This window comes from Dreissena polymorpha, chromosome 4, assembly GCF_020536995.1.
Source record: "Dreissena polymorpha isolate Duluth1 chromosome 4, UMN_Dpol_1.0, whole genome shotgun sequence".
Lineage (NCBI taxonomy): Eukaryota > Metazoa > Mollusca > Bivalvia > Myida > Dreissenidae > Dreissena > Dreissena polymorpha.
The window spans coordinates 31469377-31487922 of record NC_068358.1 but is presented as its reverse complement, the minus strand read 5'-3'; the positions used below and the strand labels follow the sequence as shown (position 1 = coordinate 31487922).

At 37.5% G+C, this 18546-nt stretch overlaps 2 protein-coding genes across 6 annotated transcripts in view; one reads left to right on the top strand and one right to left on the bottom strand.

The window, feature by feature from the left end:
* Positions 1 to 4670, top strand: part of LOC127879772 (uncharacterized) — a 114331-nt gene extending 109661 nt beyond the window's left edge. For all 4 annotated transcript variants that reach the window (XM_052426825.1, XM_052426824.1, XM_052426823.1 and 1 more), the window contains exons 10-12: positions 455 to 543; positions 890 to 1030; positions 1998 to 4670. In XM_052426825.1, the coding sequence (XP_052282785.1) occupies positions 455 to 543; positions 890 to 1030; positions 1998 to 3720 (1953 nt within the window). In that variant the 3' untranslated portion in view covers positions 3721 to 4670. The remainder of the gene's footprint in view (positions 1 to 454; positions 544 to 889; positions 1031 to 1997) is intronic.
* Positions 4671 to 10709: 6039 nt separating this feature from the next.
* The window catches only part of LOC127879779 (protein farnesyltransferase/geranylgeranyltransferase type-1 subunit alpha-like), a 40116-nt gene continuing 32279 nt past the window's right edge, over positions 10710 to 18546 (bottom strand). Inside the window, exons 5-6 of one of the 2 annotated variants that reach the window (XM_052426834.1) lie at positions 17301 to 17475; positions 10710 to 14226 (exon numbers count right to left, since the gene is read on the bottom strand). In XM_052426834.1, the coding sequence (XP_052282794.1) occupies positions 14101 to 14226; positions 17301 to 17475 (301 nt within the window). In that variant the 3' untranslated portion in view covers positions 10710 to 14100. The remainder of the gene's footprint in view (positions 14227 to 17300; positions 17476 to 18546) is intronic. The other variant, XM_052426833.1, reaches the window with a different exon arrangement.

The following is an 18546-nucleotide window of genomic DNA, read 5'->3' as shown; positions in this document are numbered from 1 at the left end:
TACAGTAAAGTTTTGCAATAACTTTTGCAATATTGAAGATAGCAACTTGATATTTGGCATGCATGTGTATCTCATGGAGCTGCACATTTTGAGTGGTGAAAGGTCAAGGTCATCCTTCAAGGTCAAAGGTAAAAAAAAAGCGGTGCATTAGGAGGCATTGTGTTTCTGACAAACACATTTCTTGTTAGTTCTTTTTTAGATCAATGATAGCTTATCTACATAATTTATGGTTTATAATTAAGTATTGGCTGTGAGGTAAGGCTAGTCTTTAAACTGGTGTTTTAACCTTCAATGTTTTGCCTGTGCCTATTGTGTCAGTGACAACAAATTAAATAATTGTAATGTTTCTTGTTTTGTTATATAACCTGTTTTAAGTTTTTACACATTTCAGTTGTGATGATGTTTTTAGAGTTCCATTTTTCCTATATTTCAAATTCTGGTTTGTGTGTTGCAGGTGTCCCAGAGCCATCATGACAGTTTCCGGGACCTTATGTGGGACCTGATCTTCTCCAGACATGTCACCAATGAGCTTGCCAAGGCCAGGTATGCTGCCAACCATGTTTTGTGCGTGTAGTTGAGTTTTTAAGTCTCATTCTGTGAATATTGGAGTTAAATGCAGTTTGTGTAAAGTGTCGTCTCAGATTAGCCTGTGCAGGCCAAACAGGCTAATCAGGGACAACACTTTCTTCCTTAACTGGATTTTAGCTAAGAAGAGACGTCGTTAAGCTAAGAAGAGACGTCCATTAAACCAAAAAATACCATACAAGTGGAAAGTGTTGTCCAGGATAAGCCTCTGATACTCACAGGCTAATCTGGTATGACACTTAACAGACATGAATTATACCCCTTTTTCCCTGATCCAGGCCCATATTTTCAATGTTACTTTAAGGCTGATATTTCGCTGGCTGACCATCAAGAAGATGGAGGACATCAACTTCCTGTCTGTGGAGAAGGACAGTCCAGAGGAGATCCTTGTCTGGCTGAAGACTGGACGCTCCTCACATGCTCATGTCTTCTATACCATGTGCTGGTATGGGCGTCTCTGCCATAAGTGATTATTTTAGGGTCTTAAGTACAATTGTGTAGTGTCCTCCCACACTCACAGCTTGCCATACCGTATAGGCCTTTCTGTCACAAGTTGGATGAATTCAAAGACACTTACATAATATTTTATTTATCCTATAATATTTATAAAAAATCTTTGGCTTGGTAATCTACATGTAAGCGTTTAATAGTTAAAAAACAATAGACAAAACAGTCTTGATTAAAACAACTGAATCTAACCTTGTAACCTTGTAATATCAAAATTATTTGTGATCTTTACCAGTTACGCAATGCGAATAAAGTATTCAATAATTTCATACAAAAGCAGAGTAACAAGACAAAATATTGCTATAGACTACAATTCAAATGTAACACACTTAAGTAGAACTATGACAGTTTTGTTCAAACCTAAATTCTTGTTTCACAAAATCTAAAGACCAAAACCAAGATGGCTACCATTTTCAACATACAAAATGTGTACCCCTACGTCAAGCATGATGCAACATAAATTGCCACCGATATTGTTAATTTTGGTCTATAAACAACTCTTCTTGAACTCTTTGTTGAAATACTTTTTTCTTGCTGGCATATAAAAGTTGTTTTCTTTCTCAACTTCCATAATGAGTTGATAATCTGCACACACAAGATGCATTATGTTCTCTGCCATTTTCCTTTACCATTTAAGAACAGTTGGTGAAAGCATGCAAGTATTCATGGATATACATCTTTTGATTAAGTAACAAATTAGGGGCCTATTCTTAAAATAAATAACCGTTCAATGTTGATTTCGCTGGTAAAGTAAGAGGTCAATGCACCAAAATTATAACATCTTTTCACAATTGTAACTGACACCCAGAGTTGCCTTCTATAAAATCGATTAGCTGTTGGATAAAATGACAAATAAGTGATAAATAAGTGTGAAACTGATTAATCTTTTCCACACTTTGTTTCAGTTTTGCTGGCCTTCACTGTAAAGTGATATCCGGCCTGACCAAGGGGACTAACTGCAAGATAGGGCAGTCAATGACTCCAGAGGAGTATCAGCACTGGTGGAATGCTGTGTACGTGTACGGCAAGTGGTGTTTTGTGGACAGTTACCTAGCCACAATCCCCCTTGTCAACAAGACTGGGTCAGGGGAACTGAAGTACAGTTTTAACGAGAACTTCTTTCTCATAGATCCAAAGAAGCTCATTTTCACTCACTTCCCAGACGAACCTCAGTGGCAGCTTCTTAATGATGTGGTCACACTGGACGAGTTCTGCTTCCAGCCAAAGATTACGCCACATTTCCTGCAGTTTGGTCTGCAAACAATGTCGCACAAGGTCGGGGTAATATACACCAAAGATGAGACAGAAATCCAACTTGGCTTCCCATCGAAGCGTACCGGACTGAAGTTTGTGTTCAGTCTTCTTGCCGATCAGAAGGTTGACGAGTTTAACGGGATTAAACTGAACGCGTTCGGTATGGTTGAGTGTCTTCCTCATTCAGCATTTGTTCGTGTCAGTCTTCCAAAAAAGGGCCTGTACGCTCTGCATATATTTGGGAAAGAGGACACACCCAGTGGCAAAGACATCTCATTCTCGCAGGTGTGTGAGTATGAATTGCACCAGGAAAAGGACCCCCAGAAAGTAGTGTGCCCCTATCCACCCTGTTCCTCCCTAATGTGGGGCCCTGGGCCAGGTTTCTACCAACTTGGGCTCACGCCTGGGAACAGTAGGGCCATTGTGCAGACCAAGGGTGGAAAGGCAGAAGTGCGCATCAAAATGGTGAAAGCTATACAGCTGCGGTCACAAGTAAAACTGAGCCAGGTTTCAGCGAGTCAAGACTTACCATTGGTGGTGTACAAGATTGTAGAAAACATGGCATCTTTCACTGTCGTTGCCACAGAAAAAGGTAGATATGGGCTCGAGATTTATGCTAGGGACCCTGACACGCAAGACACTGAAGACATGCGATTCCGTCAAGTGGCCCAATACCTCATAGAATGCAATGAAACAGTTTCAAATATATCTTTACCAAAGGTTCCACCGGGCTTTCTTGGACCTCAACCAAAGTTCACAGAATTCGGCCTGCGCACCCTGAACGAACACGACCCACTTATTGAACTCAGATCAGAGAACCATATAGAAATTCAGCTGGGCACGAGCCGCGACATGAAGTTCAACGCCCAACTCCTGCAGGCAGATTCCGGCCAAGACGCTTCTGACTTCATCTTCATACAGACGCAGCCCTCCATTGTGACATTCCTGGTGAACATTCCCTCTACCGGCTTCTACAAGCTGCAGATCCACGGCAACATTGCTGAGGACCAGACCCACACTTCCCTGGGTCTTTTCAACTACCTGATCGAGTGCAGGAAAGTCTCGGAGAAGGTGTATCCATACCCACGCCAGCTCGGCCACTGGAAGGAGGGCTGCTACATGTTTGAGCCGCTCATCCTGCACTCGGACATGAAACAGGACGAGGTGAAGTTCAGAACGCACGTACCGAAGGCCAAACAGGTTGTGATCATCTTGGACCATAATCCCATAGCGTTAAAATCACTAGGTCCCGTCCAGTGGGAGGGGAATATAAATCTATCCAAGTATTATGGTACAGATATGAAAGTGATCCTCGCCGCAAACTATGGCGGGGATGAGGATCGATATGCTACGCTGCTGGAGTACAGATTGTAATCCATGTTCTGTGTTAAAAATGGTTATTTATGTAAAGTAAAATCATGCTAATTATTACAATAACAATTATTCCTGTTATGTTTGTAATCTCGAAATGATTTCCACATTGGGTTTAAGTGTCAAACTTTTCAATGAATTTTGTCTTTTGTTCAGCATTTATTAATATAGCTGCCTTTATTGAAATTGAACAATGCAAGAGTTATTGTTCGCATTTATGTATTCTCTTAAACGAAAGTCTTTAGCAATACCTACAGACTTTAACCCATTTATGCCTAGTGGACTCTCCCATCCTTTTAAATTGGATCAATTTATTTCCAAAATTAGGGATGTCTAGTATATTTATTTATATATTTAGAATATTTCTTACATAAATTCCTTTAAGCAAATAGCGCAGACCCTGATGAGACGCCGCATCATGCAAGGCCTTTTTTCTAGACGCTAGGCATAAATGGGTTAAGTTTATTAAGTGCTTTACATTTCATGTTGTTCCCGTTTTGGAATGTTATATTCAGCATATAATCCATATAAAGTGAATTATTTATGTATTTAGTTCCTCTACCAGACTGCATGATCCTGCTTTAAGTTTTGAAACCACATTTACAAACTGTGCATTAATTTGCTGTAAAATTCAATGAAAGTTTCTGAAAAAAAATATTGACATGTTATACATAGTTATTGTCTTTATATTTTTGTATTTCACATAAGAGAATCATGTGCAAATGTAATGGTAACCAAGTATTGTACAGATTTATTAGAAAACCTGTGACACTTCTTGTAGTAAATAGAATAGTTGCAAAGATTTACTTAAAGCTAGGCATTCATTGATGATTATTGAATCATGCTTTTGATTTCGTCATATTAGTTGATTATTTTGTATTATGTTTGCTTGATTTTCCATCAATCCTGATTTGTGAATGTTTATGCATTTCATTATAAACTTAGGAACAAATTTATTTTAGACTTGCATAATTTATTTGTTATTTTGTTATATTTGTTTCCTTTTCAAGATTTTAATAAAATCCGCAACAGTTGAAATGTTGTTTTCCCATTTTATTATAATTGATTAAATTAAAATTCAATGGTTAGCATGAAACTGGTGAATTTGATGAAAAAAACTGATGTACCTTTAGCTCTTGATGTTACGATATTTAACTGCATTTAATCTATCAAGTAGCAAAATTCGTTGCATAAGATATACTTGCATAAAAGGGCAAAAAGTGTAACAGTCTCTGGTCCTGGTGAAGTTTTGAGCTGCACTTCCACATAGTTGAACTAAAATGACACCCAGTGTAACAGTCTCTGGTCATGGTGGAGTTTTGAGCTACACTTCCACATAGTATAACTAAAATGTCACCCAGTGTAAAAGTCTCTGGACATGGTGGAGTTTTGAGCTACACTTCCACATAGTTGAACTAAAATGACACCCAGTGTAACAGTCTCTGGTCATGGTGGAGTTTTGAGCTACACTTCCACATAGTTGAACTAAAATGACACACAGTGTAACAGTCTCTGGTCATGGTGGAGTTTTGAGCTACACTTCCACATAGTATAACTAAAATGACACCCAGTGTAAAAGTCTCTGGACATGGTGGAGTTTTGAGTTGCACTTCCACATAGTATAACTAAAATGTCACCCAGTGTAAAAGTCTCTGGTCATGGTGGAGTTTTGAGCTACACTTCCACATAGTTGAACTAAAATGACACCCAGTGTAACAGTCACTGGTCATGGTGGAGTTTTTAGCTGCACTTCCACATAGTTAAACTAAAATGTCACCCAGTGTAACAGTCTCTGGTCATGGTGGAGTTTTGAGCTACACTTCCACATAGTTGAACTAAAATGACACCCAGTGTAACAGTCTCTAGACATGGTGGAGTTTAGAGCTGCACTTCCACATAGTTAAACTAAAATGTCTACCAGTGTAAAAGTCTCTGGTCATGGTGGAGTTTTGAGCTACACTTCCACATAGTTAAACTCAAATGTTACCCAGTGTATAAGTCTCTGGTCGTGGTGGAGTTTTGAGCTGCACTTCCATATAGTTAAACTAAAATGACACCCAGTGTAACAGTCTCTGGACATGGTGAAGTTTTGAGTTGCACTTCCACATAGTTTAACTAAAATGACATCCAGTGTAACAGTCTCTTGACATAGTGGTATTTTGCGCTGCACTTCTACATAGTTAAACTAAAATGACACCTAGTGTAACAGTCTCTGGACATAATGGAATTTTAAGCTACACATCCACATAGTTAAACTTAAATGACACCCAGTGTAACAGTCTCTGGACATAGTGAAATTTTGAGCTGCACTTCCACATAGTTAAACTAAAATGACACTTAGTGCAACAGTCTCTGGTCATGGTGGGAGTTTTGAGCTGCACTTCCACATAAACTAACATGACACCAAATGACACCTAGTGTAACAGTCTCTGGACATGGTGGAGTTTTCAGCTACACTTCCACATAGTACAACTAAAATGACACCAAGTGTAACAGTCTCTGGACATGGTGAAGTTTTGAGCTGCACTTCAACATAGTTAAACTAAAATGACACCCAGTGTAACAGTCCCAATACATGGTGGAGTTTAGAGCTGCACTTCCACATTGTTAAAATAAAATGACACCCAATGTAACAGTCTCTGGTCATGGTGGAGTTTAGAGCTGCACTTCCACATAGTTAAACTAAAATGACACCCAGTGTTACAGTCTCTGGTCATGGTGGAGTTTTGAGCTGCACTTCCACATAGTATAACTAAAATGACACCCAGTTTAACAGTCTCTGGTTATGGTGGAGTTTTGAGCTGCACTTCCACATAGTATAACTAAAATGACACCCAGTGTAACAGTCTCTGGTCATGGTGGAGTTTTGAGCTGCACTTCCACATAGTTAAACTAAAATGACACCCAGTGTAAGTCTCTGGACATGGTGGAGTTTTGAGCTGCACTTCCACATAGTATAACTAAAATGACACCCAGTGTAACAGTCACTGGACATGGTGGAGCTGCACTTCCACATAGTATAACTAAAATGACACCCAGTGTAACAGTCTCTGGACATGGTGGAGTTTAGAGCTGCACTTCCACATAGTATTACTAAAATGACACCCATTGTAACAGTCTCTGGACATGGTGGAGTTTAGAGCTGCACTTCCACATAGTTAAACTAAAATGACACCCAGTGTAACAGTCTCTGGTCATGGTGGAGTTTTGAGCTGCACTTCCACATAGTATAACTAAAATGACACCCAGTGTATAAGTCTCTGGTCATGGTGGAGTTTTGAGCTGCACTTCCACATAGTATAACTTAAATGACACCCAGTGTAACAGTCTCTGGACATGGTGGTGTTTTGAGCTGCACTTCCATATAGTATAACTAAAATGACATCCATTGTAACAGTCTCTGGACATGGTGGAGTTTAGAGCTGCACTTCCACATAGTTAAACTAAAATGTCACCCAGTGTAAAAGTCTCTGGTCATGGTGGAGTTTTGAGCTGCACTTCCACATAGTATAACTAAAATGACACCCAGTGTAACAGTCTCTGAACATAATGAAGTTTTGAGCTGCACTTCCACATAGTATAACTAAAATGTCACCCAGTGTAAAAGTATCTGGTCATGGTGGAGTTTAGAGCTCCACTTCCACATTGTTAAACTAAAATGACACCCAGTGTAACAGTCTCTGGTCATGGTGGAGTTTTGAGCTACACTTCCACATAGTATAACTAAAATGTCAACCAGTGTAAAAGTCTCTGGTCATGGTGGAGTTCAAACTAAAGTAACACCCTGTGTAACAGTCTCTAGACATGGTGGAGTTCAAACTAAAATGACACCCTGTGTAACAGTCTATAGACCTGATGGAGGTTAGAGCTGAAATTACAAATAAATCTAGGAAGGGGGCAACCTCTGTAACATTATCTGGATATGATGGAGTCTAGAGCTGTACTTCATTAAAGTTATAAACATGTAAAAAGGGAAAGCAGTGATACAGTCTCCTGGCATGACAGAGTTTAGACGTGAACTTCCTTGTATGGGCATGATGCATCCAAGTGGAAGATTTTCAAACTTATTCGAGATATCATTAGAATAAATTGACTTGAGCAAGTATCATAAAGATCAAGCAAACGTGAATTCTAGAGTGTTACTCAATTTTCACTACAGCCATAAAAGGAAACCTGGCCCGTCCAACGGATTGCCATGGTTTTCAATGAACAAGAACTATTTCAAAACACAACCAAAACATTATTATTACAAGGATTGCTAAGCAATATGGTCCCCTACCGGTGAAACTCCACCATTGTCATTTGTTTTATTTGTTTCCTTAGCAACCAGGATTCTTGATGTACAAACAAAATGAGCATAATCTCAATATTGCCATCTATCCATGTTTCAAGTTTCATGGAAAAATATGAAGAACTTTTAAAGTTATCGCAGGATCCAGAAAAGTGTGACGGACAGACTGGCAGGCAGACAGACAGAGCACAAACCATAAGTCCCCTCCAGTTTCACCAGTAGGGGACAACAAATGTTGTTTGCACGTTTCTTGATGATTAGACCAAAAATGTGACTTCTAACAAGTGTTAACAAAAAGACCAGAACTATTTTTCAACCGGTCGAGATTTCATTAGTGCAAGTTTTATGGATTTTTTAATGAACGGTAATCATATGGCAACATGTCCGAGATATCATTGTTCCGACAAAGTTTCATGAAGATTGGGTGATAAATGTGGACCAAAGAGTGTTAACAAGGTCTCACTAAATCCATATAAGGAAAACTGCCCCAGCCCATGGTAGCCATGTTCTCCAATAGACTAGTCTTATTTGCAAACTCGAACCAGAAATCATGAACAAATGTTCTGACTAAGGTCCCTGAATAGTGTGACTTCTACAGTGTCAACAAGGATTCCCTGTAGCCATAGAAGGAAAAATGCCTGCAACCAGACAAACATGTATAAAACAAGAGGACCATGATGGCCCTGAATCGCTCACCTGACTAACCAAATACAATCCCAACCCAGATTTCATCAAGATAAACCTTGTGACCAAAGTTCATAAAGATTGGATGAAAACTGTGACTTCTATTGTCTACACAAGGTTTTTCTATTATTTGATCTAGTGACCTAGTTTTTGACCTAGTGACCTAGTTTTTGACCCCAGATGACCCAAATACAATCCCAACCCAGTTTTTATCAAGATAAACATTCTGACCAAATTTCATAAAGATTGGATGAAAACTGTGACCTCTACTGTCTACACTAACAAATTGTTGACGGTTTTTCTATTATTTGACCGAGTGACCTAGTTTTTGACCTCAGATGACCCAAATACAATCCCAACCCAGATTTTATCAAGATAAACAATCCGACCAAATTTCATAAAGATTGGATGAAAACTGCGACCTCTATTGTCTACACAAGGATTTTCTATTATTTGACCTAGTTTTTGACCTAGTGACGTAGTTTTTGACCCCAGATGACCCAAATACAATCCCAACCCAGATTTCATTAAGATAAAGATTCTGACCAAATTTCATAAAGATTGGATGAAAACTGTGACCTTTATTGTCTATACAAGGTTTTTCTATTATTTGACCTAGTTTTTGACCTAGTGACCTAGTATTTGACCCCAGTTGACCAAAATATAATCCAAACCCAGTTTCCATCAAGATAAAAATTCTGACCAAATTTCATAAAGATTGGATGAAAACTGCGACCTCTATTGTCTACACAAGGTTTTTCTATTATTTTACCTAGTTTTTAACCTAGTGACCTAGTTTTTGACCTCAGATGCCCCAAATACAATCCCAACCCAGATTTCATTAAGATAAACATTCTGACCAAATTTGATAAAGATTGGATGAAAACTGCGACCTCTATAGTCTACACAATATTTTTCAATTATTTGACCTAGTATTTTACCTAGTGACCTATTTTTTGACCCCAGATGACCCAAATACAATCCCAACCCAGATTTCATCAAGATAAACATTCTGACCAAGTTTTATTAAGATTGGATGAAAACTGTGACCTCTACTGTCTACACAAGCAAATTGTTGATGGACGCCCACAAGCACGCACATACGGACGCCGGACATCACATGGTCACATAAACTCACCATGTCACTTCGTGACAGGTGAGCTAAAAACAACAGAACCATTAGAAATTAACAAAGATATTATTAGAATAACTGTTTAGAGTTTCATGAGGTTTCCACTTACAATCTACATGATGTTATAGATGAAACAAGCATTTTCTTAAGTTTCATCTATTGTCTTAGTTTTTGACCTCACGTGACCCAGTTTCTAACTTGGCGGAGATTACATTTGGACAAATGTTTAGACCAACGCGCAAGAAGACTTGGAAAATAAACTTGGCTTCTAAAGGTAAGTAGGTAGACTAATTGGGCTACGAACAACTCATGATACACAAATGGCGCTCTCAAAAGCTTACCATTCAGGGAAGCTTATGTGACATACATTTAATTACTGTGTATATTTACCAATTGTTTGTAACGTACATTCCTTATATGGGCCTCAATTATATCCTGCATTGAATAAATTTACTTCAACACAATCATCATGTACAACATTCTAGTAATTAAGAATTTCTCAATAACATTTAAAACTGTTATTTCTGTGTTTTATATAGAAATATCAGTGATTGTATAACATAGAACAAAAGTTTTGCTTTGAAATGACATAGATTTTTGACATGGTGACATTATTATTCTCACAAAAATCTCCTGTTAGTTTCTCTGATTCCTCATGAAATATAATTGATAATCCTCCAAAACCAACAAAGTTCCTCTATTTAAAATACAATTGAGAGATTTCACGAAACTCATCAGAAACTGTTGAAAGAATATGCACGAAAACCATCAGAAAAGGTTGGGCTCCCATATCTTGACTGTTGCCAGGTTGGGCCTCCCTTGAATGTGCAATGCAAACACAACAAATTATACAAGTTGAAACAAATTTATGTTGTTTTTCCAAACATAGAAACTTCAAACAAAGGTAGTGAATCAACTGAAACAAAAAAGATAAGCACACAAGTACAAATTCAAAATTAATATATGAAAACTTGATACCAGAAATTTTACATGATAAAATAACACAAACTTTCTTAGCAAAAAAGCACTTATAGCTATTATAACATGGAGTGAATAGTGGTTAAATAACAAAAGGTTACTTAGGAACATAGTACTCGTATCTGTAATAACAAGTAGTTACTACTGTAATAAGAAAATTCGGGTAAGCATGAAATAATATCAGAGAAAACATGTAAACATGAATTTTCTCATGCTTTCATTCGAGTATATGACACATATTCTTACACATAATAAAGCAGATTTTGCTTATATCTTCTAAGAAAGTTCACTTATTAACAATGTGAACTTAAGATATATTTTAGGCAGGTTAAATCAATAAATTACATGAAATGCACAGTACAACAACATTTAGTGATTGAGAGTGATCACTAAGTTTTGAAACAGAAATCTGTAATCCAATATTTAATTTAATGCACATGCAATGTCAATCAAATGGTCAAAAGAGACTGACCATATTATTTAATTGATTCAAAATAATGTAAGGAATGATTTGAGAGTGAATAAGTAAATATTCTGATGCCAATAAAACTCTAAAATAAATAGCTATAAGTTATGAATACTTTTAAATGTGAATGAGATGTTTTTATCATGATAAAAATGTGTTTTATTTTCCAAATTTGCCAATAACAATAACTAATGTTACCCTGAATATTATAACCAACTTATTAATTATGCATTGTCCTAACATCCCATTGTATAGCAATTGCAATTTAACAAACAGCCTTTTGAGGCTGGGATGTAGTATCATGCACCTTTTAGACATTGACAGCCCAGTTAAACGATAACCTGTGCAGGGTTATTTTGATCATTGCATTACTCACCTAAATCATCTTACACATACACAATTATAAGCATCAAAATCCTATGTAGTATTACACTCATGAGTTTGAAAAAAATTCTCATACAAATGTTAATAAAGTTGGGTAAATAATATTATAGCACATCAAAACCAATAATTTGTTCTGTTCTTTGTGAATCCTAGAAAGTCATATTTGAAATATAGCTCCACCGGTCATTTTCCTTCAAAATTTAGGCGTAAATCTGACTCCATTCCAAATCAACAAAAGTAAACATCATTTCCAAAAAGACTCCCCAAAAATCCCAATTCAAAGTAAAAAAATAAATAAAAATACTTCCATATCCCTATCAAGCTCTTATGAATTGAACCCTAGCTAATAAATTGTAAACAACACTTTTATTTTCAATATGATGTAATTCCTAAGCAAACCTCAACTTTAGAATCGAAATTTTAGTCAACATGATGTGATTTTTCTTAGTCCAAAAAGGGCCCTGGCCCCATTCCTATAAAAAAATGGGGACAAAAACCTGAGCCTAAAACTGCCTTCTCCGTGGCTGTGACCGACAAAGTCTAACTGAGCCCTCAGCAATTGATATGCCATTTCTTAAGCTACACAAGATTTGATGATTTAAACGCAAACAGATAATAGAACTTGTGTAATAAATGCGCTTGTTGTAGCAGCTATGTAAAAAAAATCAAAACTGCATGTATCTGGTTATCGAACAACAGATTTCATAACAGAATAACCACAAATGTCCAACATGGGTAAGCGCCCTACGCATCTAGTTGGATGTAACAAAATATATACTTAACAATAGCTGCCTCTCTATTAATATTCCTATTTAACAATATTTTCATTTTAAAATAAAACAAGAGATATGTTCGTCAGAAACACAATGCCCTTTTCTTCTTCTTCTTCATTATTTTTTATCGAGTGCACCGGGATTGTCTCCCATATGGCCATCGTCCCCAGAAAGAAGTGTTAGTTGGTTACGGAGGATAGTGCAAGATACAGGAGACACCCCGTTCCAGAGGTGACCCTGGGTCTTTTAGTGCCCGGTGTATAGCACCTAGTACACTGCACCTCGGTTTAACGTCTCATGCCAAAGACGAGTTAGTAGGTTAGGTGCAGCGGGGGATCGCACCAGCGATCTCTGGATTGTGAAGCCAGTGTGTTACCACTAGACCACAGATCCGCTACAAACACAATGCCCCCTATTGGGCCGCTTTGAAAATTCAATATATCATTTGGCAGGTTTAGAAATTATCTCCCTTTTAAAGCTTATTACTTCCCTTGGATTGTATTTTGACTTTTGACCTTGAAGGATGACCTTGACCTTTCACCACTCAAAATGTGCAGCTTCTTAAGATACACATGCATGCCAAATATCAAGTTGCTACCTTCAATATTCAAAAAGTTATTACCATACTTTAACGAAGGTTAAAGTTTTGGGACACACACAATGAATGAATGAATGACGGACAGTCAGGCCAAAAACAATATTCCCCCGAACTTTCGATCCGAAGGCATACAAATATGAATGCATAACTTAATTTGAAATAAATATCACGCATACAACTGCGCTTTTCTAGCTGATTTTCTCATATTTTACAGGATAACAGAAACATTTCGAGTTACACAAATATAAATAGCAAAACATTCTGAGAAATGTGACATTTAAATACTCAAAGTACTTAGCACTCTGTGACATTGTTAGGAAATGCACATATTGGCTTTCTCCCTTTCGACGTAATTCAGCGTAATTTATTGCTGAATAAACGCTTGGATATTTGTACAAAAACAACATGCAAATATAACACACTCGCAACATTGTCGAATATGTGGGGTGTCCCAGGATGATACCAAAGAAAAGCTGCAACCCCAGGTAAACAAATATTTCTATTCAAGTTCAACAAAAAAAAATAACATTTCCATTTAGGGAGTTTAACCACATCTCAATATATCTCTTTCACAATCCATTTACAGGATAAGAATATTTTTACATCTTGTATATCAGTCAATAATGGAGACAATGAAGTAAATTTTAATGCATACTTTAAGAATAATCACTTGAAGATCTAGCGTAGTATAAATGTGATGTGTGAAAACAATAAACCTACTTGAAATAAAAACATCGGGGACATGAATAGTTTTTTTATGTTTTGGACATGTACATTTTAAAGAAAGAAAGCTCTCAGGTACAATAAAACATTGTTACATTTACAATACATAACAAATTAAAACATTTGTAATAAACCAAAAAGGATAACTTATATTGAAATCCCTACCATCCCAATAAAAAAGATTACAGCTGTTAAAGCCCATAAAAACAATATTCACTGAACATGGAGAGCGAAAACCAACAGTCTGCAGTCTCAATATTTTACATGATGATCCACAAAAACGGATCAAAAAGAATCAGACTGTAAAGCGCAGCTTTGAGGCTGGTTGCCATGGAGATGGTAGGAAGATGACAGTTATGAGGCAGCCTGGGCCTGTTGTGTCTTGTTTTCGAGTCCAAACCTGGAGTTCAGTGAGCGTGACACGTAATTCCAGTACTCGCCCCGTATCTGGTCGTACTCATTGGCCAGGGACTCGCATAGCTGTAAATGTAGGAAGCGATTAATTTTCCAAAAGAAAACAAAAATTGAATATAAAATACTTTAAAATTGTCAAATTTGCAAAGAAAACAAGAATTCAATACGAAATACACTACTTTCGTCATGATATAGACAAGAGATGTGTTCATCAGAAACACAATGCCCCCTATTGCGCTGCTTTGAATATTTTTTTTTTTTTTGACCTTTGACCTTGAAGGATGACCTTGACCCTGAACTTCCACCACTCAAAATGTGCAGCTTCATGAGAACGCCGCTTTGAAAATATTTTTTTCTTTTTTTCTTTTTGACCTTGAAGGATGACCTTGACCTTGAACTTCCAACACTCAAAATGTACAGCTTCATGAGATGCACATGCATGCCAAATATCAAGTTGCTAACTTAAATATGGAAAAATTTATGGCCAATGTTAAAGTTTTTTTCGGACGGACGGACAGACTGACATACTGACTGACGGACAGTTCAACTGCTATATGCCATCCTACCGGGGACATAAAAACAAGAGTTTAATTCATTGTACAGTACAATCATCAAATTTTGCAAATTCAACACACAAATTTAATACAAAATACATAATTTAAAATTGAAGAAACATTCAAGGCAGGGAGCTATGTGTTTCTGAACGTGTTTATAACTGCTCCAAGTAAGAAACAATCAATTGAAAACCAACTAAATTTCCCTTTCTGCTGTTTTAAGTTTCATAATAGCCACAATAACTTCTTTAAAGTTTTGTTTCCTAAAGCCTAACAACTGACAACTGTGACTGTGTCCATTTGAGGCCAAATACTGCCTTCTCTATGTCTGTCCGATCTGGGATAACGCCCTTTAAACTGCACAAGATCCAGGGAAAATACCAGAATCTGAATCCTCGTGGTGTGTTGAAATATACTGGTCAAGTATATGGTTATTTTTCTACTAGCTAGTAAATTGTGAAATTGGCAAAGATTACCAGACATTTCATTTGGCACATTCTATACAAATGGATTAGGGACTTTTGATACTAATAGATAAGGGACTTCTGACAGTTAAGGATTAGGGATTTTTGATATTTATAGATTAGGGACTTCTGACAGTTAAGGATTAGGGACTTTTGATACTAATAGATTAGGGACTCCTGACAGTTAAGGATAAGGGACTTTTGATACTAATAGATTAGGGACTTCTGACAGTTAAGGATTAGCAGGGTTTTTTTACCTTATATAACAGACGCCGAATATCGGCGTCTTCCCCAAGCAATCTAGGCTACTTTTTTCCCCTTTCCAGACCGAAAAATTCCCCAAGCGGAAGCTTTTCCCCTCCATAAAACAGATCAAAACGATTGAATTTTACAACAAATTCGCTCGAAATCACCGTTTGGTACCCGTCCAATTATGGTTCCCAACCCGTACACGCCGTTCTGTACTGTATAAATGTTACGACAATGATTACCTCCCTTGGCCGATTTACGATAACTGTCAACTCGCTTTACGTTAAGGTTACAATACACTAAATAAATTCTTCATGAAGGGCTGTACTCTCTAAAAAATTAAAAGTACATCAAAGGAAGATATGCTGTTATGGTTTAAACATGTGTTGCTGTGTTCTTTCGCATAATAACTTTTCTTCTTACTAGGTAAGGCATTGGTGTGCACTTATCAATCAATGTCATGTTTAAGATTCGAGACTACAAGGGGAAACAACACGGTTTGGCGGATACCTCTTTCTGGAGAGTAGGGGTTAAAAAAAGGCTGAGAAAACAGTCCATTTTGATTTGTGGTAAGTTCTTATTGCATTGTACATGACATACCTTTTTTATTCTTTATTTCAATTCAGCTAAGAATGCTCTTTCAGAAAAGGTATGGTTATGGGGGTCTGTATGCGCATAATGTTGACTTAATTTTGGCTTAAAGTTGTTGCTTTTATATTGAATTATATAGAGAAACTATTTGGTGTATTGTGACCTTAAATGTCACCAAAAACGACAAAATGTCGCATAACTGGCGCAATTACCGGAAAAAGCCCCAAAAAATTGCGAATAACGCGGTTATTTCAGCTTTCTTCACAAAAGTAAGTCCACTGCAGCAGTCTGTTCCTGAACGGTCTGAAACTGTCACAGCCAGTCCCTGTCAAGGTCAACTCAGTCTGGCACAGCCGGCCACAGTTAGTCCCTGTCATGAAGTGATCACTTTGACAAAGTCAGTCAAAGTCTGTCCCAGCCAAGATGATCATCAGACTCAGGAGTCTAGTGAAATCCTAACATGTAAATTAACCACATATATTGATGTATGAAAAAAATAACAGTTTTTTTTGTTTTTTTAACCCAATTAACAGTAAAAGTAAGACCCTTAAAATTTTTCCCCTATTAAGGTAAAAACGCACGCAATTTTTCCCCAAAAGTGGAAAATCGTGCGTGAAATTTCCCCAAAAGTGGAAAATCGCGCATGAAATTTCCCCAACCTAAGGGCTAAAGGCCCCTTCCACTACAACCCAAAAAAAAACCTGATTAGGGATGTTTGATACTTATAGATTAGGGACTTCTGACAGTTAAGGATTAGGGACGTTTGATACTTATAGATTAGGGACTTCTGACAGTTAAGGATTATGGACGTTTGATACTAACATATTAGAGACTTCTGACAGTAATGGATTATGGATGTTTTATATTAATAGATTAGGGACTTCCGACAGTAATGGATTTGGGACTTTCTACATGTACAGATATGGGACTTTTGACACTTATGAATTGGAAACTTTCAAAAGTAATGGGTATAACACTAATGGATTTGGAAGTTGTGCCTTTAATGGATATGAGATTTTGGACTAGAAATGGATTTGGGACTTTGGACAATAATAGATATTGGACTTTTCAACAGCTTTGGAGTTGTTGACAGTAATAAATTTGGGACTTTTGACAGTAATGGATTTGGAATTTTGACAGTCATGGACTTTGGATTTTGACAGTAATGGATTTGGGATTTTGACAGTAATGGATTTGGGCCTGTGAACAGCAATGGATATGGGTTATTGGACAGTTATGAATCTATGACATTGCCAATAAAGACTGCAGCCCCTGCCCATACCTCTCCCGCCTTCTTCAGTGTGTCCGCCTGGTTGTCACATCCCTGCTCTAACATCTCCTCGTACGTGTCGATCATGTATGCGATCAGGTATGGCGACCGGTAGCGATCATCGTACAGACCCTGGCAGAACGCCAACACCGCCGGGTAGTTCTGCAGCTGACGGTCCATCAACACCCTGTGAATACAAGTTTGGTCCCAGTATTTGAGACATTGACTTTGATGTACTGCTAATCTTTACAAATACTTCAAAGAATAAATAGCTTAAAAGAATATGTTTAAAGTAGTACGTGCAAAAATAGTGAATATGACACAAAAAAATCAACATTGCACATTCTGCCATCATTCCATGTTTAAATGATATTTTCCTATTATGCAAATTGTTAACAAGGGCTGTTTGTAAAACATGCATGCCCCCCATATGGGCTGTCCGTTGTAGTGGCAGCCATTGTGTGAATACGATTTTTGTCACTGTGACCTTGACCTTTGACCTAGTGACCTGAAAATCAACAGGGGTCATCTGCGAGTCACGATCAATGTACCTATGAAGTGTCATGATCCTAGGCAAAACCGTTCTTGAGTTATCATCCGAAAATCATTTTACTATTTCGGGTCACCGTGACCTTGACCTTGTGACCTCAAAATCAATAGGGGTCATCTGCAAGTCATTATCAATCTACCTATGAAGTTTCATGATCCTAGGCGTATGCGTTCTTGAGTTATCATTCAAAAACCATTTTACTATTTCTGGTCACCGTGACCTTGACCTTTGACCTAGTGACCTCAAAATCAATAGGGGTCATCTACAAGTCATGATCAATGTACCTATGAAGTTTCATGATCCTAGGCCCAAGCGTTCTTGAGTTATCGTCTGACAACCACCTGGTGGACGGACCAACAGACTGACCGACAGACCGACATGAGCAAAGCAATATACCCCCTCTTCTTCGAAGGGGGGCATAAAAATGTGTGAAAATATCCCATGAAAACTGATGTTCTTATTATTATAAGAGGGCCAAAGGTCCCAAGTTGCTCAACTGAGGCTCAAATGAACTAAGCTGTACCATCACCTTTTGTAATGTTTAAAGAACCATTTAAGAACTAGGGCAAGATATCATTAGAACAAATATACTGAGCAAGTTACATGATGTATAATTTCACCCACAGACCTATTTCATGATTTCAAACGCGGCTGAAATATGATTGCGTGTTCACAAAGTAAAGATTGCTGACGCACAATTGACGAGGG